The sequence below is a fragment of the Protobothrops mucrosquamatus genome, unplaced genomic scaffold, assembly GCF_001527695.2.
Source record: "Protobothrops mucrosquamatus isolate PMUCROS unplaced genomic scaffold, P.Mucros_1.0 scaffold2910, whole genome shotgun sequence".
Lineage (NCBI taxonomy): Eukaryota > Metazoa > Chordata > Lepidosauria > Squamata > Viperidae > Protobothrops > Protobothrops mucrosquamatus.
This window is the reverse complement of record NW_015388936.1, coordinates 95768-119691: the sequence shown is the minus strand read 5'-3', so window position 1 is coordinate 119691 and position 23924 is coordinate 95768. Positions and strand designations below refer to the sequence as shown.

The following is a 23924-nucleotide window of genomic DNA, read 5'->3' as shown; positions in this document are numbered from 1 at the left end:
ATATATGCTTCCTGAGGCATAAATGTGCTGCAGGATGCTAGAAACTTAAAACCATAACTTTAAATTGATAAAATCTGAATATGTGTTGTAAACCACCAGTTTCCAACCTTTTTGGCACCAAGGACCAGTTTTGTGGGAAACAGTTTTTCCACAGACCAGTGTGTGTGTGTGTGTGTGTGTAGGGGGGAATGGTTTCATGTGCAACTTAGATCCCACACGTGCAGATGAAGCTTTGCTTGCTTGTGTGGTGCAGTTCCTAACAGGCCATGGACCGGGACCGGTCTGCAGCTTGGGGACTGGGGACCCCTGTTGTAAATAATTCCTAATAAGATCATATTTATGTTTCTGTAGGAAGGTATATAGCGACTGCCTAAAAATATGAAAATGATGACAGCACAATAGGGCAAAATTAATGATTTTTCCTGGCACAAAATTAGGATCCAACATACTTTTTTAAAAATGGTCTTTTGCTTTAAGTATAAAGCAAATATTTTGTGACTTGGAAGGAAGGAGCACCATTTAGTTTCCCTTGAGATCCTGAACTAAACCGATATTACAGAAGTTTAAACGAACCAAAACCTGGTTTGCTCCCAACAAGGGAACAAATCCAACTTCCTGTGGTTTATTCAGGAACCATCAATGTTTTGAGTGTGACGAATTTGGTTCTCCTTCTTTCAAAGGATCAGTTAGGTTAATTGAGCAGGGTCTTAATTTTAAAGCCAACTTTGCATAAGAGTTTTTCTCCTTCCAGTTTGATTAAAAGGCAGACTCCAAACTTCTCAAAAGGCAGCATAATGCCGATCCTAATTTTTAAAGTCAGGTTCAAGAGTTCTTGAGGGTCCTGATGGTTCCGGTCATCTCAAAACCTCAGGAACGGCAACATCCGTTTCTGGATTCAGGGGTGGAAAGAGAAGCCCCTGGAGATCAAAGACTGGACAGAAAATGCAAACGATTCACAGAGATTTTAATCAGAGAGGATCCAGCTTGATCCAGAAATACAGTACAGTACAGTTTCCAGAAACCTCATTCCAGATCAACCTTGCTGATTTGTTAGACTTGAAAACCCTCCAGTCTTTCTCCAGTGCATTAAATTCCAAACATAAAAGAGAAGCATCGAACACTGTCCCAGGTTCAAGAACGGTTCAGAACACAGGTGGACTCAGGGAAAAGTAAGGGCATCTCTCTAAACCTGGCTTCCCAAATGACATTCTCCAGATGTTTTGGACTATCTTTCCAAAAAAGGCTCTACAAACTGTGGGGCTGGTCAGATTGCAGGCATGGCACGAGAATGGAAGGCACAAGCACGGTGTCAGCCAACTTCCTTCAGAAGACATCCAAACATCATTGGAACAAGAATATTCTTATTCTGTAGGAGGAAAACTGAATCATGACTCAACAGTAGAGTTTAAGAATTACTCAGCCGTAGAAAGTCATTAACAGCCTGGATTGTGTATTTTTGGCCAGTGGCGTATTTCTTACCCAACAGGCACATGTGAAGCTGTGCAAGTCACATGAGCTGTTCCCACAAATTGATGGGGGGACAAGGGCCATCTGAAAGGGGCCTTGGGAGACCAAGAAAATCCTGCAGGTGCTGGGAAAAGGTCTCTGTGATTAGGACTCGTCCCCCAAAGTTAGAAGACTCCCAAACAAGATTCGAAGTGACTTCACTCATAAGACCTCCCCTCCTCTCCTTTCTCCATGGAAAATGGCTGTTTCCTTCCCAAGACGGAGCTGATCCACAAACTGCACTAAGCCATCAAACGGGCTGTTTTATTCTGGGGAACCAAGTTTGTGCAGAGATGAATTAGGAATCCTGGTTTAGGGCAGAATGCATGATGCAAACCCAAGACTGTCCCTTAAGTAGAGGGGAAGAAAGCGTAGCCTTGTGCAATGGCTCAGAGCAGCCCAGGGGACAAAAGGGATAATTGGAGCGCCCCACAACCCCATTCCTGAAGCTACCCTAACCCTTTCCCCGATTTCCATGATTTGGATTCGAATCGTGGTCCTGAACCCGGCTTGCGTCCCTTCGGTGCAAAGGCAGTCCGCGATCTATTTGAAAAACAAGGCTTCGCATATCTCCTTCGTCTGCTCAGGCGAAGAGACGCTGTGCCCGAGGGTTCTGGGGTCCGTGTAAATTTCATAGTCGTTCCCGCCCTGCGAAGGAGACGAACAATGGAAGAAATTGATCCCATGAAACGGCAGAAGGAAAAAAAGGCTCTCAGCCCACTTTGCCCAGGAAATGAACAAATAGCCCAGGATATTCCTGCTAAGATTTCTGTTCCGATTTTCAGCAGCTATGTTCCAGAGGGAAAAGTTCTATGAAAGTAGTCCTCAGCGTACAACTTTTAGTTTAGTGACCATCTGAAGTTAAAACAGCACTGAAAAAAGTGACTTATGACCATTTTCCACACTTATGACCATTGCAGCATCCCGATGACCACGTGTTCAAAATTCAAATGCTTGGCAACTGACTCACATTTATGACGGTCGCAGTGTCCCGGGGTCATGTGATCCCCTTTTGCGACCTTCTTATAAGCAAAGTCAATAGGAAAGCCAGATTTTGTTTGATTAACTGCACTGATTCACTTAACAACTGGGGCAAGAAAAGTTGCAAAATGGGGCAACACTCACCCAACAACTGTCTCGCTTAGCAACGGAAATTTTGGGCTCAATTGGGGCCGTACGTCAAGGATCATCTGTGCAAGTAGTCCTTGACTTACAACGCTATGTTTAGCAACCGTTCAAAGTTACAACAGCGCTGAAAAAGGGGCAAGACCAGTCCTCACACTTTTGACCATCAAAGTATCCACAGTTACACGATCCAAATTCGAGCACCTGACATCCGTCACAGGTTTACGGCCGCTGCGGTCTCCCAGGGTCCCGTGTTCGCATTTGCGACCTTCCCAGCTGGCTTCCGAGAAGCAAAGTCAGTGGGGAAATCTGGATTTGTTTAATGGCCATGTGATTCATTCAATAACTGCACTGATTTGCTTCACCGTGGCAAAAGAAGGTCTAAAATGGGTTGCAACTCACCTAACAACCACCTAGCTTAGCGACTGAAATCCTGGTCCCAATTGTGGTTGGTAAGTAGAGGACTAGGTGTGGAAGAGAAGTTTCCCCCCCTTAATGTGTTCATAAAAGATTGCAGTGGTTTACTTGCAAAAAAACCCCAACCAGGTTTCCTTTTCATTATTTCAAATGTTTCATTGAAATAAGGAGGCCATCCCTTGCCACTCTGCTTAACTGCCGCAATTTGTAATCAGCTCAGTTTGCAAAAAAAAAAAAAAGAGAGAAGGTACTGCTGTACATTTAGATCTGGCTGTGGCTGACATTAAGAAGCTAGACAGGGCCTGGATGGCAGGAGAACTCAGGTCTGAAGGGTAGATTTGGAATCTGGAAGCCCACCCCCCAATGCTGTGGCCCCAAAGCAGCACAAGGCTGTGCAATAGCAATAGCACTTAGACGTATATACTGCCCCATAATGCTTTGCAGCCCTCTCTTAAGTGGTTTACACCAGAGTCAGCCTTTTGCCCCCCAACAATCTGGGTCCTCACTTTGCTGCCCTCAGAAGGATGGAAAGCTGAGTCCACTCTGAGTGGTCAGGTTCAAACTTCTGACTGTGGGCAAAGTCAGCCCTCAATATTGCAGGCAGGCAGGCAGGCAGGCAGGCAGGCAGGCAGGCAGGCAGGAAGGAAGGAAAATAGCACTTAGACTTATATACCGCTTTACAGTGCTTTACCGACCTCGGAAGGATGGAAGGCTGAGTCAACCTTGAGCCAGTCAGGATCGAACTGCCAAACTTCTGGCAGCCGGCAGTCAGCAGAAATAGCCTGCAATACTGCATTCTAACCTCTTATGGTTCCCTACTCACCGGCATGGTCTTATCTCCAAAGAAATAGATCTGTTCGAAGTTGTCCTGGGCAACAATTCCTAAGCAGTACCGTTTGTCCCAACCGTTGGGGAAGACGTCAAAGCTGATCTGCCCTCCTGCAGAGACAAAAGAGAGGAGAGGAGTGGGATGGGTGGGCTGAGCAACAGAAGTGACGGAGCTGATTTGAGCAAGGGTAGCTCCGAATGGAACAAAAATCCAAAGACGCAGAACGCAGGAGCCCATGAATGAACCCAAAAGAGCGTTCAGCCCTGACCATAAATGGTGGCATTCCTGGCTCAAATGTCCCTCTAATTTTCCTCTAATGGGGAAAATTCCAGGGTTTCCAAAACTCCAAGCCCTCGGTGGGACATCTCTGGTCAGTTATGAAGCTGCGATAGATTATAGGTAGCCCTTGATTTACGATCGTTTGTTTAGCGACCCTTCGTAGTTACAACAGCCCTGAAAAAAGGGACTTATTGCACTTATGACCACTGCAGCCCCCCTTCCCCCCAGTCAGGAGACCAAAATTAGGGCACTTGGCCACTGACATGTATTTAGGACAGCTGCAGGGTCCCAGGCACACATGATCTTCATTTGTGATCTTCCCAGACAGTTTCCCACGAGCAGAGTTAATGGGGAGGGGGAGCCAGATCCACTTAATGACCATGTGACTCACTTTAACAACTGCAGTGATTCGCTTAACAGGTGTGCATAAAAGGCTGTAAAATCAGGTGAGACTCGCTTAACAATCGCTTTGCTCAGCAATGTAAATTGGGGCCATAAATCAAAGGTGTCCCAAAGATGCTTTTTCAGAAAGGCAACTGGACTTTCTTGTTTCTCTTTGAAGACGTTTCGCTTCTCATCCAAGAAGCTTCTTCAGCTCTGACTGGATGGGGGGGGGGAATGGAGCTTCAGTCAGAGCTGAAAAGCTTTTGTGGCTCTGGAACCATTGGTCGGTTTCTAGAGCCTTCCTGAATTCTATCCCTGCTTGGCTGGCTACCAGTTGCTTTCGTTTTGCCTGAGCTCTTTGTGGTTACTTGCATGCCAGCTGCGCTTCCGGCATGAGCGGCTTGGTGATGGTTGGCCGGGAGCTATTGTAGTAGGGCATGCGGGATAGGGTATCTGCCAGGAAATTCCTCCCCCCTGGCAAGTGTTTGATTTTGAATGTAAACCGGTGGAAGTGTTGTGACCACCAGACTTGTTTGGGGCTGAGCTTTCTGGGCATTTTTAGTGCTTCTAAGTTCTTACGGTCTGTCCAGACCTGGAATGGGATTTTGTTCCCTTCCAGGAAGTGCCGCCAGGTGAGGAGTGCCCACCTTACGGCGTACGCCTCTTTTTCCCACACTGCCCAACGTTGCTCCGTGTCAGAGCTTTCTGGACGTGTAGCTGCCCCTTGTCGTTTTTCTGCAGCAATACTGCCCCTACTTCTACGTCACTTGCATCGGCTTGGATTACGAACGGCTTATCTGGGTCGGGGTGCTTTAGGATCCAGGGAAGTATGAAATATGATAGATACGAGTTCTGACAGGAAGTCCCGTTGCCTCCTGAAAAAGCATCTTTGGGACAACCGTGACCTGGATTTCCCTAGTCATAAATCAAGGGCTACCTTTATATATAGTCCTGTGCACATGTCTCTGAAGAGGTGGGGATCCTGGAGAGCCTCTGCACCTCACAGTAAACCTGAACAATTTACATAAACTTTTCAGCCGTGAAAGAGCCCACCCGGAAGGCTAGCAATGGTGTGATTGTGTGTGTGTGTGCATGTGAGATACCAGATTTCTTCCCTTGAAGCTGGAGCTTCAGTGGGGAAGGCCCAATAGGGAAATGCCACCAGCTCTCAGCTTGTCAATTATTATGAATATACTAATATTTCATCTTATTCCAGGACATTGTTTTTAAATGTGCTGCTTTCAGGTCAGCATTTGTTTAGTGCTTTCTGAGCTAAATTTATTGGATAGTTGAAACTCTGCTGTTCTTTTTTTGTGCTACATATTGTTAAAGGAGAATAATAACAACAACAACTGCTTATCCCAAGTCTTTGGGAAGGACTTGGTAGGTGGACAAAAATGCCATATCCAGTCTGATCAGCTGGCTGGCTGTTACAACAACATTAGACCTGAATACCCTGACTTTGCAAAAAAAAAAACACCTTACTCAGAACTGCCTATATACCCAGACACTACTTTAAAAGCTGTTGGGTCCTTGAACTGTTAGGTTTTTACCAGTCCCAAACTGTGAATCAAACTGAAGATTAAATCTTAAATAATAATTAATTTCTACACAATTGCAGGCTAAGACCGCAATCCTTTGGTGGATGATGGTCATCGTCATCTCTGCAACTCTTGAGCTGTCACATCCCTCAACAATCTCAGTTTTAATCAGCAAATATTAGTTGCATCTTCCAAAACTCAGCATCTCAGTTGCATTTCCACTGTCCGTACATCTGATTCTGACACCAACACTGGACATTTTTGCTGTTTTGTTTGCGAAAGGGGCAACAACTTGCATTCTGCTAGAGGTGCTCCTCACTTACCGACACTAGTATAGTAACTGTTCAATGTTACAACGGCGTTGAACAAAGGGACTTACGAACAGTCCTTGAGGTTCCATCCACTGCAACATCCTTGCTGCCACATGAAAATATTCCGGAGCTGGGCAACCAGTTTGTTTTTGTGGCTGGTTGCAGCATCTAATGGCTACATGATTCATCCTTTGTGATCTTCCCTGCCAGCTTCCCACAAGCAAAGTCAATGGGGAGGCTGGCAGGAAAGGTCCCATATCACTTGGTTTAAGTCTCCCCCGTACATACATTGTCCCCAGGCCTTGCTGGGCTGATCCTCTGCCTCCCTGGGCACGTGCAAATTCAGCTGCCACCACTTTTCCAGCCACTGGCCTGTTTGCAAAGCTGCCTGGCACCTGAAACTTTTTCAATCAGAATTAGCTGGAAGGGACCTTGGAGGTCTTCTAGTCCAGCCCCCTGCTCAAGCAGGAGAATCTATACCATTTCAGACAAGTGACTGTCCAGTCTCTTCTTAAAAACCTCCAGTGATGGAGTGCCCACGATTTCTGGTGGCAAGCTGTTCCACTGGTTACTTGTTCTCACTGTCAAGAAGTTTCTCCTTAATTCCAGGTTGCTTCTCTCTTTGATCAATTTCCAGCCACTGTTTCTTGTCCTGCCCTCTGGTGCTTTGGAGAATAGTTTGATGCCCTCTTCTTTGTGGCCGCCCCTCAAATACTGGAATGCTGCTATCATGTCTCCCCTATTTCTTCTTTTCTTTAGACTAGCCCAGGGGTAGGCAACCTTGGCTCTTTTATGACTTGTGGACTTCAACTCCCAGAATTCCTGAGCCAGCATGGCTTAGCTTGGAAACCTCTCCCTTTCCCTCAGCGTGGCTGGCTCAGGAATTCTGGGAGTTGAAGTCCACGAGTCATAAAAGAGCCAAGGTTGCCTACCCCTGGACTAGCCAAACCCAAGTCCTGCAACCGTTCTTTATTTTAGTCTCTAGGCTTTTAATCATTTTAGTTGCTCTTCTTTGCACTTTTCCCCCAAAGTCTCAACATCTTTTTTGTAATGTGATCAAACCTGGGTGCAGTATTCCAGATGTGGCCTTACTAAGGCTTTATAAAGTGGTACATGATTTTGATTCTATGCCTCTATTTATACAACCGAGGATTGTATTAACTTTTTTAGCTGCTGACTCAGGTTTAAGTGATCGTCCACTAGGACTCCATGGTCCCTCTCACAGTTCCTGTTTGTGAGCCAGGTTTTGCCTAATCTGTACTTGTACCTTTGGTTTTTCCTGCCCAGGTGCTCGGCCCCCCTCACTGACTTTGCTTGTTGAAAGCAACAGGGCTTTGTGAGGAGGTCCTCACTGTATGGCCCACAATGCTTGCTGAATTATAAAAAGGAGACAGCAATGTGGACTGCAGGGATTATTCCTGCTAAGCAATGTGGTCATGTGACATTATGCTTTTCAACCACATTGTTTGCGAATGGAAATTGTGGCCCCCAATTGCCGTCGTAAGTTGAGGACCACCTGCACTGCCAAGTCAGCCTGGTTTTATGCAACTTGGTGACCTCCACCTGAAATGGGTTTTAAATCCCAGAGGGATTCTGAGCACCCCTGGAAAACAGCCAATGGGAGAAAACCAGCAAAAGAGACAGGCTGTTTTCTCTTCACACTGGCTGAGAAACAATGGAGCTTTTTCCTCCGAAAACAGACCATCCACTAGGCTGGCACAGAAGAGAAGAGGGTCTTCCCTTAGTATTTTTTGGATCTTCAGGCAATTAGGATACTTTCTGAATGCAGCTACTTCTGTTCTTTAAAAAGTGGTACCTATGGAAAACGTAAGGCCTTTTCCGGCAAAGTCACGACGTAAATCAGCAACAAATCTCTCCCGGATCTGTTCCCTCTGTTCAAGAAATTAAAAAAAAAACCCATCAGTTTAGGAGAAAAGATGATTTTTCCAATAGCCTGATGCCACAATCACAAAATAATTTACACCAAGATAACATTCTATGACTATGTCATTGTAGAGCAGCGGTTCCCAACCTTTTTTATACCCCGCACTCCTAGAACGTTTCTGATATATTCTCCCACCCCTTACAAAAGTTCGAAATAACGGCAACGAATTATGCATATACACTATAATTTTGAAAACCAATCAGCCAATCTCAATAAATATAAATGTTAGCCTTCTTGTGGAACTGATTTCCTAGTCTAGTCTGGTGGAACCAGTTGGTGGGACTGACAATCATCAACACAACTAATAAATAGCTAGCACAAATGTAGTTACTTGGGTGTAATTCAACCGAATTCAAAGGCAACTACCGTATTTATCGGCGTATAACACGCACAGGCGTATAACACGCACCTTCATTTTAAGAGGGAAATTTCAGGAAAAAAACTTAAATTTCAAATAAAGAACTTTGAAGCAAAATAAGGGTAGCTCAGAACTTTTTTTTATTAATATTATTACCACTTCTTAACATTATATCGGCGTATAATACGCACACATCATTTGCCCCCTATTTTCAGGGGGAAAAAGTGCGTGTTATACGCCGATAAATACGGTACTTCTGAGCACACGAGATTTGCACTGTAATCCCACAATTCCATGTCTGTGCCCCACAGACCAGCTTCAGAAATGGTACCATGAGGCCCTCAACCTCTAGATAGTCCTTGTCTTATGACCACAATCAAGCACAAAATTTCTGTCGTTGTGAGACATTTGTTAAGTGAGTTTTTACGACATTTGTGGCCACAGTTGTTAAGTGAATCACTGCCGTTGTTAAGCGAGTAACACGGTCGCAAAGTGAATTGGGCTTCCCCCATTGATTTTACTTGTCAGAAGGTCGCAAAAGCTGATCACATGATCCCGGGACACATAAGTGTCCTGTGACTCAGAATTTTGATCATGTGGGGATACTACAATGGTCGTCAGTGTGAGAAACAGTCATAAGTCACTTTTTTCAGTGTTGTTGTAACGTCGAACGGTCACTAAACAAACTATTGTAAACCAAGGGCTACCTGTATTCGCAGTTTCCCAGAAATGTCTAATCAATTTCTGGGAATTTGGGTAGATGCTTGAATGGTGAAATAACTGGTTTTGTCCACCCGTCACATCTCTTAAAATACCCCAATACAGGCAGTCCTCAACTTATGACCGCTTGCTTAGTGACTGTTTGAAATTCCGATGGACCTACCAGGCGGATACTTGTGACCCAGATCTGAGGTCCCAATAGTTGGGCCCCCTGCGGTCACATGACAGAAGTTCAGGGCTTTGGCAATCAGGCAATCACGTGACCTCATTTTACAAGTTATTGTTTTCAACTTATGGTTTTCGGTAAAACTGCCCCCCCTACAATAAACCATTGGTTCACTTAAGAATGGCAGCATTTGCTTAACAACTGTGGATTCGCTTAGTGACTGCCACAAAAATGTCGGAGAATTGGGCCAGTCACCGCCCTGCTCTACAACCATCACGAGTTCCAACCATGATGGGCGGGTGCCATTACGGTTGTAACACAAGGATTTCCTGCATGCAAAAATTGCTCAGCTATGGTTCACTGAGGCCTAAAACCTGACTCAATTCCTGCCTCCCCCCCCCCAAAACACTCCAGATGACTAAGAAGGCACCGGAAGGATCAAACGCGAGCCCATCACCTGCCTTATCGAGCTCAAAAAACTCCATCCGTTCCACTTGGTTACAGCTTCTGCCAACGGGGGAAACATTTAGCATCCCATTTCGGAATTCAATGAAAGTGCCCCTAAAAAAAGAGGGGGGAAAAAGACCATGTATATATAGTTGGAGGACAGAATAAACCAAGCCCCCTGGGCGAGGGGACGGCAGATATAAGTGACTTTTTCCTGCCTTTATTACTTTTACAAATAATTCAAGGCAGTGAACACACACACACACATTTTTTCCCTTCTCCTTCCTCCTATTTTCCGCACAACAGCCCTGTGAGGTGGCTTAGGCTGAGAGAGAGGGACTGGCCTAAATCCTCTGTGGTTGTTGGAACCACACACCCAGGACTTTCAGCTAGAATGATTTGATTTGAGCAACTAGGATGATTAAAGGACTGGAGACAAAAATATATGAAGGGCGATTACAGGAACTGGATATGGCTAGTCTAGAGGAAAGAAGGACTACAGGGGACATGATAGCAGTATTCCAGAATTTGAGGGGCTGCCACAAAAAAGAGGGGGGTCAACTTATTTCCCAAAGCACTGAAGGCAGGACAAGAAACGATGGATGGAAACTAATCAAGGAGAGAAGCAACCTGGAATTAAGGAGAAACTTCCTTAACAGTGAGGATAATTAATCGGTGGAATGGCTTGTCTCCGGAAGTTGTGGGTGCTCCATCGCTGTCAGTTTTCAAGAAGAGACTGGACAACCACCTATCTGAAATGGTATAGTGTCTCCTGCTTGAGCAGGGGGTCAGACTAGAAGACCTCCCTGGTCTCTTCCACCTCTATTCTGATTGAGCCGCACTCCACCAGAGTAACCGCATAATAACCAAAGGGAATCTATCCATTTTTAGGGTGTTTCTAGCACAAACTATAATGTTCAAGAGCCATATTGCACAAAAAGGACCAGGGAGGCAGTGTTCCCCTTGTTTATTGTAGCTGCAGGACTGCATTTTCTCCATACAAGGGCCTTGCAATAGAAAGCTAGCATTCAAGAGATATTTATCGGGGTCCCTTCTCTGATTAGCTAGTTTATTCTGTACTGGGAGGTTTTTTTTACATAAATCCAGATTGACATCTTTATTTTGCACGGAGGAAGACATGTGATATTGGTTAATTATTTTGTCAAGGATGAGAAGGTGACGCACTCTTTGCTTGACTCGCTGTGTAACAAAAGCCAGAGGAGGCTCTAACTTTCATGCTGTGGCTTGCCCAGGGTGCTGTGTTCAAAACACTGTGGTCTGATGTTGCAGAGTTCTCAGGAAATACTAAACGAAATAGTTACCATGCGCCTTTTCCAAGGAAGAGTTACATATGAGTAATCTCAGCTTACAATTGTAATGGAGCCTGACCATTAGGGTCACAAACTGTGACTGTTGCAGAGACCCAATTTTATGACCTTTTCTGCAGTGTTTGTTACGTGACCACCACAGTTGTAAAGCAAATCCATTGTTTACTATGGGCTGGTTGTGCTGAAAAACTGAAGTAAATGTCAATTTTCAGCAAAAACATTCTAAAATGCTGTTGTTATATGACCATGGGATGCTGCAAATGGTTGTAAATAGTAACATTTTTACCTGTAAATGACTTTTTTTTAGTATTAATTGTAACGCAATGCATGTAAACAATCGCTTTAAATTTAATGTAAACCACTTTAAACCTGACTGCAAACATTAGATTTCTTTGTCAGAGTTGTCAAAGTCTGGAACATTTACTCAATTCAGTTGTCTCAGCTACTAACGTTCGCAGTTTTAATTCTAATTTAACTTCTGTGGACCTCACATTTAAGAGGTTCCTAAAGGGGCACTCATAAGTAAGTGCACTGACATGCCTATCACCCCTGTCACATTTTAATGTTTTTCCATTTTGCTCATTCGAAATTGTAATTTTCATTTGACAAATTAAAAATTTCAATTTAGTTTTTTTTTAAAAATTAAATGCAGGCTACTTGCCAAGTGCCCTAAATGCAGTCATATGACCATCCTGTTGCTGTTGTAACTTTGGAGTTGGTTCATAAGTACCCCTGGGGAAGTCAGTCATAACTCTGAACTGTCACTAAGTGGCCAGTCATAAGCTGAGGACTATAAAGCACAAATGCACATACCTTTTCCTGGGGAGCTTAATTTTTGCAATGTAGCTCAGGCAGTAGTTGATCAAATCCTGGAGCAGCTCTTCCCCCATATGGTCTTGGATGCTCTGCCCAGAAGACGCAAAGAAGAATCATGCCAGAGTCCCAAACCCCAAGAAGCAACTCTCAAGACAAAATACTTCCTGGGTTCTACTTCTCAAAGCTTTGGAGGACTTTTTCTTCCTGAATCTGGGGGATTCTTACTGACCAGGCAGGGATCAGATGGGCAAGGTCCCCACAGGGTGATTTTTACACGGGTTCAGCAGCCACGACTAGGCTAAAAGTCCACCGTGTCTCTCACCGCAGCTAAACATCTTTTCTTTTCTTTTCTTTTTTGCAAAAGAACAGTATACCTTTCACCATTCACTACTGTTGCCAAATTAAGTGACAAATGGGGACATCCAATACGCCAAAACAGAATACACCAAAACAGGCAACCAACCTGTCAAATAAAGGCAAATTATCATAAATTAGATTATGTTAAATTAAACTAAGAAGGCCTTCTGGAGAGGGAGACCTGAGGGAGGAACAGAGTGTTTCTCAGAAAAGCGAACGGATATTCTCCGTGCTGCAACCTTTCCTTCAGGTCCATCACCCTCCGGGACTTAATTGATTTTAAATCCACCTATACGTGAGCCATTCTCACATCTTTGGGCCAACCATTCCATAGGTGAATTCTGCCCTGGTTGGAGAGGCATTTCTGTTGGTGTGTTCTGTGGAGCAGCCGTGGAGCAGAGCCAGAGTTAGAGATGTGCAAAAACCTTTCAAGGTTGACAGGTTCTGAACCCCAAAAGAGGCTCTTCTGAGGCCAGAGTGACCCCTTGCCTTGTACATTTGGAGAAGCCCCAAATGGGAGTCTGGACTGTTTCAATCTCAAAGTATTTTAGTTAGCTAGTTATTTGTCCAATTTATCAACTGCCCATCTCGTCAAGCAAGTGACTGGTGCCGCACAACAAAGCTAAACAGTCAAAAAATACCTAAATACTACAATTAATTAAGAAGTTGTAGGTCGAAGACAACCTATAACTGACAAATGAAGGAAGCCTTCTTTCTGAGGGGCGTACAAAGGTGAAGGAGTGATAGAATTTGGGGGCAGAGTTAAAAGAGGAATCAGACTAGCATCATTTCATAGCCACAAAAAAATTAAGTCCAGACACCACCACCCCCCCTGCCTTGAATTCCTTTGACTCTTGCAGGGGCTAACCGCTAGTTAAGGAGATTCTTGCATGATTAGCAATAAATCAGTTTAAGCGGATTTTCACCTGAAACAATCCCTGAAAATGGAACACTCCACTTCTTTTCACACTGCACCAAGATTAATTTGAGAAAAACTGCCAGAAAAGTAGGGTTTAGAGAAAAGGGATCATAATGTTCTGGACTTCTCCAGAACATTCTGTTCCAAGAAAGTTTTGTGCATATACTTTTCTTCCCTCTTATCACTTTTAGGACCCCCTTGGTTTTTTTGATTTCAGGTCTCTGATATTTATCCTGGTAACAAAAAATCTCTCAGTGTGATATGCTGTACTCAAACATTATATCCTTCTCTGTTTGAATTCCATGTATTTTTTAATGAATATGAGGACTGGTTAAAGATTGTGAGAATTTTTAAGATAAAATGTTCATTTGAATTCTCTTTTAGTCCTCTCTTTTAGTCTCTTTTGAGCTCTCTTTTAGTCCTTGAGTTACGATCATTTATTCAGTGACTGAAGTGATGGCAGTGCTGAAGAAAGGGTTTTATGATTAGTCTTCAAAGTTCAAGGTGGCTTTGGGTAATGAGGAAAAAGTTTGGGAAGCACTGCTTGAGGCAGGGGTAGGCAACCTTGGCTCTTTTATGACTTGTGGACTTCAACTCCCAGAATTCCTGAGCCAGCGTGGCTCAGCTTGGAAACCTCTCCCTTTCCCCTCAGCATGGCTGGCTCAGGAATTCTGGGAGTTGAAGTCCACAAGTCATAAAAGAGCCAAGGTTGCCTACCCCTGCCTTAAGGTCTAATCCTGCATTAATATCAAAATATCAGATGCTACACAATATGTCAGTTGATCCTAACTTACAAACCTGTATATGAAGAAGTTTTCCATCTTTGTATGATACCAGACCATTTTCCGGGAAAACATAGTCATATTTTCCAACCACTGCCCTCCAGAAAAAAAGAGAAGAAAAACAAACAAACAAAGGAGCTTTAATTTTTATTATTTACTCAGAGAAAATTTCCACGAAATTAACAGAAAAAATCTTCTTTCCTATTCCCCCCTCTGAATTCATAAAGCACCTGATTTTTTTTTTTTTTAAAAAAAAGTCTGTACAGACACCTCAAAGCAATTGGGCAAATTGATTACATGAGGATGTGCGGTAAATATGCCCAAGAATAACTGACAATCTCTGTGTCTCCAGATGACAAAAATTCCACAGAGAACTGGTGTGTTACAAAGCAGAGTGACAGTTTTTAACATCATGTTTATTTATTGTACAAAAATGACTCCAGGCCCCAAATAAACCAAACAGTATCTTTGAAAATGAAGCTGGCAGGGTGGGTGCCACCCCCCTCTTTGGAATAGGTTTATCTCCAAGTTCAAATCAATGTTCGCTTTGATCTGGTCTGTATCTCTCAGCCAGCCTCCCTCAAAGGGTTGCTGTGAAGACAAATTGTCTGGAGGAAAGGGGATGGGGCAAGGGGAGTTGTGCAGTAGCAAATTTGAAGGCAAGAAGGTGTCTTGTAGCCCTTAATATCAGCTATCAGCAGACCCTTAAACTAAACTAGACAATCCGCGCCCCACCGAGTCATAGTTTCAGAGATACTGCCTTACTTAAACAGAGAAACAAAATGACAAAGGATGGGCAAAAAAGCAGTGGGAGCAAGAGGGACCTTCGACTTCCTGCTGTCTTCCCCAATGATTTTCCTTGTGGAAATGTGGTGGAGAACATCAGAAATCTTCCTTCCTTCCTCCCTTCCTCCCTCCCTCCCCTTCGCAGCAGGCAAGCAAGTGCCTGCTGCTGGGTAAGGGAGGGGCAAGGGATTGCAAGACTGGCTGGGAAACTGTCACAGAAAGTTGAAAATGAAGAAACTGTCACAGAAAGTTGAAAATGTAGCAGCAGTTAGTAGCACTGAAGGACTGCAACCCCCCCAAATTTCATTCCCTCAGGAGTCCTGGGTCCCAGACTTTGGATACATTCTGTAAGTTTGAGACCTTGGCTCAAAAACTGTTGCCCTATGATTCACCGTTTTGCCCACTTAAAAGTCAGGGTAACAAGAATGTTAGTAGTGTATAGATACATCTTTTTCTCAGATTACATTGCCAATTCTGGTAAAAGGGACGGCTGTTTTAAGGAGTTTGCACCTTAAAATACCAAAGGATGATTTGAAGATTCTGTCTGCCTTTAAATCTAAAGCACTTGAAAGCTTGAATAAATATAATAAACCACTAAACAAAGGAAGCTAAGGAACGTCCTCATTGGGGGTTATTCTGGCACCCTTGTTCCCCCCCCCCCAAAAGCCCACCTAACATCCAACTTGGTGCATTTTTGGCATTAAGTCAAGATGTCTCTCTTCTGCCAGGTATTTCTACCACTTGATTCTAAGTGCCATTTCTATTTATTTTACTTATTATTTATTATTTAAATTTATATACCGCCCTATCTCCCTTACGGGACTCAGGGCGGTGAACAGGCAATAATAAAAATCACAGTAAATATTACATAAAAGCCTGCTCTAAAATATAAAACCCCTAGCAAAGCCCAATCAAAACTACGCCAGGCCGGCCGCATGGAATAGATGGGTTTTCAAGGCTTGGCGGAAGAGGCGCAGGTCCGTAGTTGTATGTAGGTCGGGGGGTAGGTCATTCCAGAGGGCAGGAGCTGCCACAGAGAAGGCTCTCCCCCTGGGGGTCGCCAGCCGGCATTGACTGGCCGACGGCACCCTAAGGAGGCCCTCTCTGTGGGAGCGGACTGGTCGAAGGGAGATATTTGGTAGGAGGCGGTCTTGCAAATACCTAGGTCCATTGCCATGGAGGGCTTTAAAAGTTGTTACTAACACCTTGAAGCGTACCCGGAAGGCCACCGGCAGCCAGTGCAGCTCGCGCAGGAGAGATGTTACATGGGAGTATCTAGACGCCCCCAAAATCCCCCGCGCGGCCGCATTCTGAACTAGCTGGAGCCTCCAGGTGCACCTCAAGGGGAGCCCCATGTAGAGAGCATTGCAATAGTCCAGGCGGGAAACAACGAGGGCTTGAGTGACCGTGCGTAGGGCGTCCCGATCCAGAAAGGGGCGCAACTGGCGTATCAGGCGAGCTATATTGGAATAATGGATTCCCTTTCCAATGCCCTTTATTAATTGCATGTTATTTTTAACTCTTCTTTTCGTAAAGCTGAAAACCATTTTTGAAAAACCATTTTTGGCATGAAAAATTCAAACCACTCCTCCTTCTTCCAATACCTCTTTTAGACTCCGTATTCTGCTGATGGTGTAAATTTCTTCTCCTGGCAAGTTACAAGCCCTTGTAATAAAGTCACCATTAAATAATAATGTCTCCCAAACTGTGACTTTGGGCGCAGCACAAACTGTTTATCCAATCAGCAGCTCTGTTTTCTCTTAAGGTTTCTTTCTCAGAAAGACAGTCTCTCTCTAAATTCACAGATGCTAATTAGCCACAGGGCTGAAAAGCTGTGGAGAGATTTCCTGCCCCGATTTCAAGCCACACGGTTTTTCCAATCTGAAAATAGGAATAATTCAATTTAAGGCATGCCCGTTGCCACGTGGCACGTTCTTCTATCTGCTTGGCTGACAGCCATACCTGGTATTTGAACCCGCTGACCTCAGAAGTGAATGCAATAAAGGAGGTGAGAACAGCCGCCCAACCCATAATGGCGATTCATCAATTTTGCCACTCCTGGATCGGCTTCCCACACCTTCACCTTCTACTTACCGTCCTCGCCCAGCTGTTCTTGAATCTTTTCGAAGTCTGAGCCTCCCACCACGCCGACTTTCACCTTTTGCCGCAAAGCCTGTAGGAAATCTGCCATCTCGGAAGTGATTTTCTGGATCGGTTGAGAAGAGAGAAATCCGTGTGTCAATCAGATCAAGCAGGGATTATACTCACAAGCTCTCTTGGTGATCTCCCTTATTATTTCCAGACCATTCATTCATAATGTGGATTTCTTTCCATCTTGTTCTTAAAATGGTGCCGTTGAGGTAGGAGGGGAGGCCATGAAGTGATCCAACAGGGTTGAATGAGCACACCTTAAGCCCAACTTTCAAGCTCTCTTAACAGAATAGCAGAGTTAGGAGGGACCTCAGAGGTTTTTACAAGGTAGGGCAGTGCATGTATATAATGAAAGTGAATCAATCAATCAAATTCTCACAGCCTATATCAGGGGTAGGCAACCTTGGCTCTTTTATGACTCGTGGACTTCAACTCCCAGAATTCCTGAGCCAGCCATGCTGAGGGAAAAGGGAGAGGTTTCCAAGCTGAGCCATGCTGGCTCAGGAATTCTGGGAGTTGAAGTCCACGAGTCATAAAAGAGCCAAGGTTGCCTGCCCCTGGCCTATATAACTGCAGGTGAAGAAATGGAGAAATGACTTTAATAACCTTTTCTACCATTGCCACAAGGAAATAAAATGTCTAGCTCTAGCTTATCAAATCAGGAAGTGGTCTTGAATTAGAGACAATTTTGTCACAATAACTGCATTTTTATTCTACTCTAATCATGGTCCTTATCATTAATTCCTTTTAAAAACGGTAACTTTGATCTGGGATGAAAGTAAGGTGAGGAGTTACGAAATCACAACTGCTCACAAAAACCAAGGTGCTACTGATCAAATGCCCCCAAACTACAAAGTTCAACAAACTCACAACTAAGTTAGCATAAATCACTCCAAGCAAGGAACCATCAAGAGTTAAACAAGAAACAGAGCTTCTAGGCTGCCACGACTGAGGATGCTGTTTATTCATTCCCATCCAGGTTTACTTGCTTCTCATTACAAAGAGAGTATCGACCATTAATTGCAACTACGTATTAAAACTGTGATAAAGATTAAAATCTGAAGAGGAGCAACCCAAGATGTAATGGAATACTATGTAATGCATTAAAAGCCAGGCCAGTAGGCAGCTTTCAGTGTTCCAATATCTCAGGAGCTGCCCCAAAGAAGAGGGAGTCAAGCTATTCTCCAAAGCCCCTGAAGGCAGGACAAGAAGCAACTGATGGAAACTGATCAAGGAGAGAAGCAATCTAGAACTAAGGAGAAACTTCCTGACAGAACAATTAACCAGTGGAACAACCTGCCTCTGGAAGCGGTGAATGCTCCAACACTGGAAGTTTTTAAGAAGAAACTGGACAGCCATTTGTCCGAAATGGTGTAGGGTTTCCTGCCTGAGCAGGGGGTTGGACCTGATGACCTCCAAGGTCCCTTCCAACTTTATATTATTATTATTATTATTATTATTATTATTATTATTATTATTATTATTATTATTATTATTATTATTATTATTATTATTAATCAGAGAATAATTAATAATAATACAGATAAGTCCTCGACTTACAACAATTTGTTTAGTGACTGTTCAAAGTTGCAAAGTCACTGAAAAAAGCGATGACTGTTGCAGCATCCCGATGGTCACGTGATCAAAAATCAGATACTTGGCAACTGGTTCATATTTATGACAGTCGCATAGCGTCCTGGAGTCACATGATCCCCTCTTGCGACCTTCTGACAAGCAAAGTCAATAGGGAAGCCAGATCCACTTAGCAACTGTGTTACTAACTTAACAATTACAGTGATCCACTTAACAACTGGGGCAAGAAAGGTCGTAAAATGGGGCAAAACTCACTTAACGGCAGTCTCGCTTAGCAACAGAAATGTAGTCACAAGTCGAGGACCACCTGTAACTTGCCACCCACTAATTGCCAGGCAGTTGTGTAAACGGCAAAGGCAGCTGCACTACTCGCTTGTAGCAGTTTTTAGGCGAGGAACTGACTGCATAGCTGGTCCCGGACTTAAAGCACTCTGCCCATGCTCAGAGGCACCCTTCTGCTCGCCATCCCCCGAGTCCTACCTGCCGAGGCGCGGTCAGGGTGCCGTCCACGTCGAAGAGGCAGAGAACCGAGCCGCCGCCCTCGCCCTCCATGGCTCTGCCCGCCGCCTGCTCAGCGCCGCGGCTCCTTCGAACTGGATGCGCCGAGCAAAAACTACAGGCCCCAGCATGCCTCCCGGCCGAGGCGACCTCTACGCATGCGCGCGCCTCCCCTGCAAGCACGGCGGAGGCCTACGCAGAGCGCGTAGAGGCGGGAGGAGCGGGCGGCGCTCGTCGCTTTCGGTTTTCCTTCGGCTGCCGCCCAATGCGGGGCGGAAGAGTAGTGGGGGAAAGCTACGTGGCTCGCCGGGATTTGTTAGGTCCGGTTAGGGCACAGTTTCTCCATCCTCTGCAGCTTCAGGAAGGTTGGACTTCAACGGCCAGAATCCACTAGCCACCATGATTCCCCCCACCCCATTGAAGCCTCCCCCATCTTGAAGTTAGAGGTTGAGAAACACCGATTTAACTCAAAATAGCACCTGCAAGTTTAGCTCCTGGCAGTCGAGGAGAGGATCCGGTGGGCTTGCCCATCCGAACGAAAACAGAAAAAGCCCCCCGGATTCTTCCTCCAGATATTCCCCCATTTATTTTTAATGATTTTTAAAACCTCTATTGTATTGTATGAACTGTTTTTAACTGGCTGTAAGCCGCCCTGAGTCCTACGGGAGAAGGGCGGGGTATAAATTTAATAAAATGAAAATGAAAAATGAAATGTTAAGAACAGCTCCCACTTTTGCATTTTTTTTGCATTGCAAAAAGAGGAAAAACCTGCTTCCTAGCCTGAACGGTGGAGTTTTGCTCCCACCGCGCCTTTTCCCCTCGCGGACCAGACTCTGAGCACCAAAAGGGGCGGCAAATCCCGGGAGTTCCCCCCGGCGTGTCTTTGCTGCCATCTGGTGGCTGCGCGAGGTCCGGCAGCCCCGGGAATCCCAGCCCGCCGCCCGTAAGTGACGTCAGCCGCCTCCACGCGCGGGCACCACAACTCCCAGCAGGCACCGCGCCGCGCCGCCTCCCGGGGTGTCTGCACGAGCTCCCGGCGCCTTCGGAGCCTCCGCGGGGAAGGTGATCGGGGTCTCGGCGCCTTGGACTGCAGGGCCCATCTTCCCCAGCGAGGGGTGGGTGGGCTTTATGGGATTGCATTGCACGGGCGGGTTGGGGACGGGGGGTGCGGCGGTCACGCGTGCAAAGCGAGGCTTCTTGCAGGGTGCATCGGGCGTGGGGTTGACTCCTTGCGGAGTGGAGACCACCCAGCGAGACCACCAGGGTGCGGGGAGGGCGGTCCTGGCTGATCTCCAAAGAGGCTGAGCCAGGTTGGGTCTGGGGGCCGGTTTGGAGAGGAGACCACCAGGAATAGTGGGCACCTTGACCTCTTAATCGCAGCATGTCTTTTTCTATTACAATACGGGTAGTCCTCGACTTACGCCACAATGGAGCCCAACATTTCTGTGGCTAAGCGAGACATTTGTTAAGTGACTTTTGCCCCATTTTACGACCTTTCTTGTCCCAGTTGTTAAGTAAATCACTGCAGTTGTTAAATTAGCACGGTTGTTAAGTGGATCTGGCTTCCCCATTCACTTGGCTTGTCAGATGGTCCCAAAGGGGGATCACGTGACCCCCGGGGACACTGACCGTCCTAAATATGAACAGGTTGCAAAGCAATTTTGATCAGATTGGTCATGGGAATAATGGAAAGGTTGGAACAATGAAAAACAGTCATAAGTCACTTTTTTCAGTGCCGTTGTAACTTTGAACGGTCACTAAACTGACCTGAATTGTTGTAAGTCGAGGGCTGTCTGTATGCTTCCATCAGGCATTGAATTGTAAGCTCTGTGTCTGGTTTTGTAGGGGGTGCCTGGGGCCTCCTAATTTGGCTGGCGTCCCTGGCATTTCTTGGTGGTGTCCTGTCCACAGGCTCACTTGGGCTGAGCCTGCTAAGGCCGGCCTCAGCAGAACAAATGAAGTCTCTTTTGACATGGAAACAATTTTCTTCTCCGAATAACGGTTATAATTTGCCTCGGTTTCCTCCCAAAATGTTCCAGGTTTCACCTAAGCTCTGGGAGTTGCTAATGGACTCTCATCCAGGTCCTAACTGGGTTTGAGTTTGCTCCCTTTCCAAATCCAAGCTTGCTGCTGAGAGGCTGTTAAAATGGCACCTTCCATCGTCCCGTGAGGATGATGGTGGTTGTAGTCCAACACATTAGAGAAGACCAGCCTCAAGACCTACGGAAGAGGTCGGAGGGTCGGAAGCCTTGCTTTGGGTCCAGAAGGCTGGAAAAAATCCCATAATATTACTGAGTCGTTTTGGCTAGGAAGCCATTTCTTATCTTGGACAGACCAGCAGCATGTTGGGGGACCTGAGAGTCAGTCCCCACTGGTCACCTTGGCCCACCTCACACGGTTGTTGTGAAGACAAAAGCTAGAGATTCTCAATTGTTGTTGCAAAGGTCTTTTTTTCCAAAAGGCAACTGAACTTTCTTGGTTGTTTTCTTTGAAGAAGTTTCGCTTCTTATCCAAGAAGCTTCTTCAGTTCCGAAGAACTGAACCCAAGAAGCTTCTTGGGCGAGGAGGGAAATGTTTTCAAAGAAAACAACCAAGAAAGCTCAGTTGCCTTTTGGAAAAAACAACTGAGGGACAAAAGCTGGGAATGGGAAATATAAAGAATCAAATCCTTGTAACTACCTGGAGGAAAAACAAAAAATAAGATATCCTAGCCTCTAATTAAATTATAGCTTCTATTTTTTTTTAATTTACGAGCCTGGTCACAAATGTGCTGCTTTCTGAAAAGACACACAATTGCTGTGAAAGTTCTACTCCACTTTGCGACTGGGTGAAAACCTGATCTGTTTCATTCCAGATGAAGACCCTTGTTGGTTGCGCCCGTCGGCATTTGGTCCTCTTCAGGCCCTGTTGTCTTCAAAACAGCTTTGCTCCTCAGTTGTGGAAAAGAGGCCACCAGATGCTCCATTCTTTTCAAAGTCCTACAATTCTGCAACAGGGAGGTAGCCGGATGCCCGTCGTCCGCCGGGTGCAGCCCCGCTGGCTGGGTAGCCTTGACTTGTCTCAACACGATCCGAAGCCACAATCTAGCCTTGAAAACTCAGAGAAGTTTACCTTGATTTACCGATTCCCCAGCATCAGGTTGTTGAAACTCTTCTCGAGGCTGAAGGTGCTGCAGACGGGCCTCGCTCTGGTGGTCCTCCCTCCGCTCTGGTATCTCCACGGGATAAACCAGGTTACTTTCGCTCAGGGCTTTTACGCCACAGGCCTCTTCTCCTTCACCCTCGTCTTTCTGTACGCCCTCAGCTTCTTTCTGCAACGGGTCATCGGGTTCATGTATCTGAGCGAAAGCAGGACTCTCTTGAAGATCTCCCACTTGACCTTTTGGGGGAAGAGGAGGGATTTCTGCTGTCCGGTGGAGTCTGTCGTGGCCTTGGAAGTCGAAGGCGGAGAGAGCAACAGGCACCTCCTGAAGTTCAGACAGCAGGACCAGAAAAAAGTCTTGTATTTTTCACTTCTTTGGGGGCAGGTTGTGAATCAAGAAGCCTTTGGCAAAGTGTTCGGTGTTATTCCTAAGTCTGTGTGAGAGGGGGAGGGGGGAAGAGAAATTTTAACATCCACAATGTCCCAAAGATGCTTTTTCAGGAGGCAACTGGACTTTCTTGTTTTTCCTTTGAAGACGTTTCGCTTTTCATCCAGGAAGCTTCTTCAGTTCTGACTGTGTGGTGGGGAATGGAAGGATCCACCATCCACTCAGAGCTGAAGAAGCTTCTTGGATGAGAAGAGAAACATCTTCAAAGGAAAAAATAAGAAAGTCCAATTGCCTGGTGACAAAAGCACCTTTGGGACCACCGTGATCTGGATGACGAGGACAAGAGATCATGCCCACCCAAAGTGGAACACAATTCCTTTCTAAAATCTAACCAGTCAGGTATGAAACTCCTTTGTATTGTATGGCAATGCACACTCAACAGATTGCTTACCCATCTAGGAAATTTCACGTAGTGTAATTTATGCCCTGCCGCTTCCTGATGCATCATAAAATCTTTTGGATACCTGAGAATTTGGTAGTTGCGTGACATCGAGACCTTGAAAAGCAATCAAAATCTTAAGGATAAATAAAATATGCTATTAAGCACACTCAAAAGTTCAGTATTTTGTATATACTTCTGCCCCTACAAGCTATTTCATTTTCATCATTGTTGATGTCATTGTTTCGTACACATAGATGTCTCGAGGTTATCAAACCAGATTTATTTTGTTGGCCACTTTCCCAGTAGGTAGTACAAAGAATTACTAACCGGAACTGAAATCAAAACAGTTCAATATAATTTAAGTGTTTTGGTAACTTTGCTAAATACTACTAAAATAGTTCCATCTAAATTTTATTTCAATTCTATTGGTGTTGTATTTGGCTAAGAAATTTAAGATGGAAATGAAGAAACCAACCAGGAATTAGCATGAATTCATAGTTTTACCGATAATTGCCATGATGGAATAGAAATTAAAGTTTTGTTCTGTGATGCTTGTGGTAGAAACAGCTGCTTGAGAGGTCTGTTGGGCCCCCCACTTCCACCATGAAGCCCCATCGGTAAACCAAAGTTCCTGGTCTGGGGATAGAGAAGCTCAAGTGGGGATATGGGATTTGGGGCGGCCCAGTCTCTGTGCA

At 45.1% G+C, this 23924-nt stretch overlaps 2 protein-coding genes across 2 annotated transcripts; one reads left to right on the top strand and one right to left on the bottom strand.

The window, feature by feature from the left end:
• Window positions 1–943: 943 nt before the first annotated feature.
• On the bottom strand, window positions 944–19348 carry PMM2 (phosphomannomutase 2). Its single transcript, XM_015825978.2, has 8 exons — window positions 19241–19348; window positions 17111–17222; window positions 14247–14323; window positions 12170–12261; window positions 10043–10142; window positions 8209–8284; window positions 3872–3987; window positions 944–2154 (listed from the first exon to the last, which is right to left on the bottom strand). Exons 1-8 carry the CDS (start codon window positions 19310–19312, stop codon window positions 2050–2052), a joined length of 750 nt encoding a protein of 249 aa, XP_015681464.1. The 5' UTR covers window positions 19313–19348; the 3' UTR covers window positions 944–2049.
• Window positions 19349–20273: 925 nt separating this feature from the next.
• On the top strand, window positions 20274–22850 carry TMEM186 (transmembrane protein 186). The gene is made up of 2 exons (XM_015825977.1): window positions 20274–20320; window positions 22113–22850. Exon 2 carries the CDS (start codon window positions 22113–22115, stop codon window positions 22839–22841), a length of 729 nt encoding a protein of 242 aa, XP_015681463.1. The 5' UTR covers window positions 20274–20320; the 3' UTR covers window positions 22842–22850.
• Window positions 22851–23924: the final 1074 nt, after the last annotated feature.

Coding starts and splice junctions, on each gene's coding strand:
- PMM2 (XM_015825978.2), bottom strand. CDS start 19,312: ATGGAGGGCGAGGGCGGCGGCTCGGTTCTCTGCCTCTTCGACGTGGAC. Junction 17,223..19,240: donor CCCTGACCGCGCCTCGGCAG/GTAGGACTCGGG, acceptor CAACCGATCCAG/AAAATCACTTCCGAGATGGC. Junction 2,155..3,871: donor TTGGAGATAAGACCATGCCG/GTGAGTAGGGAA, acceptor TCTCCTTCGCAG/GGCGGGAACGACTATGAAAT.
- TMEM186 (XM_015825977.1), top strand. CDS start 22,113: ATGAAGACCCTTGTTGGTTGCGCCCGTCGGCATTTGGTCCTCTTCAGG.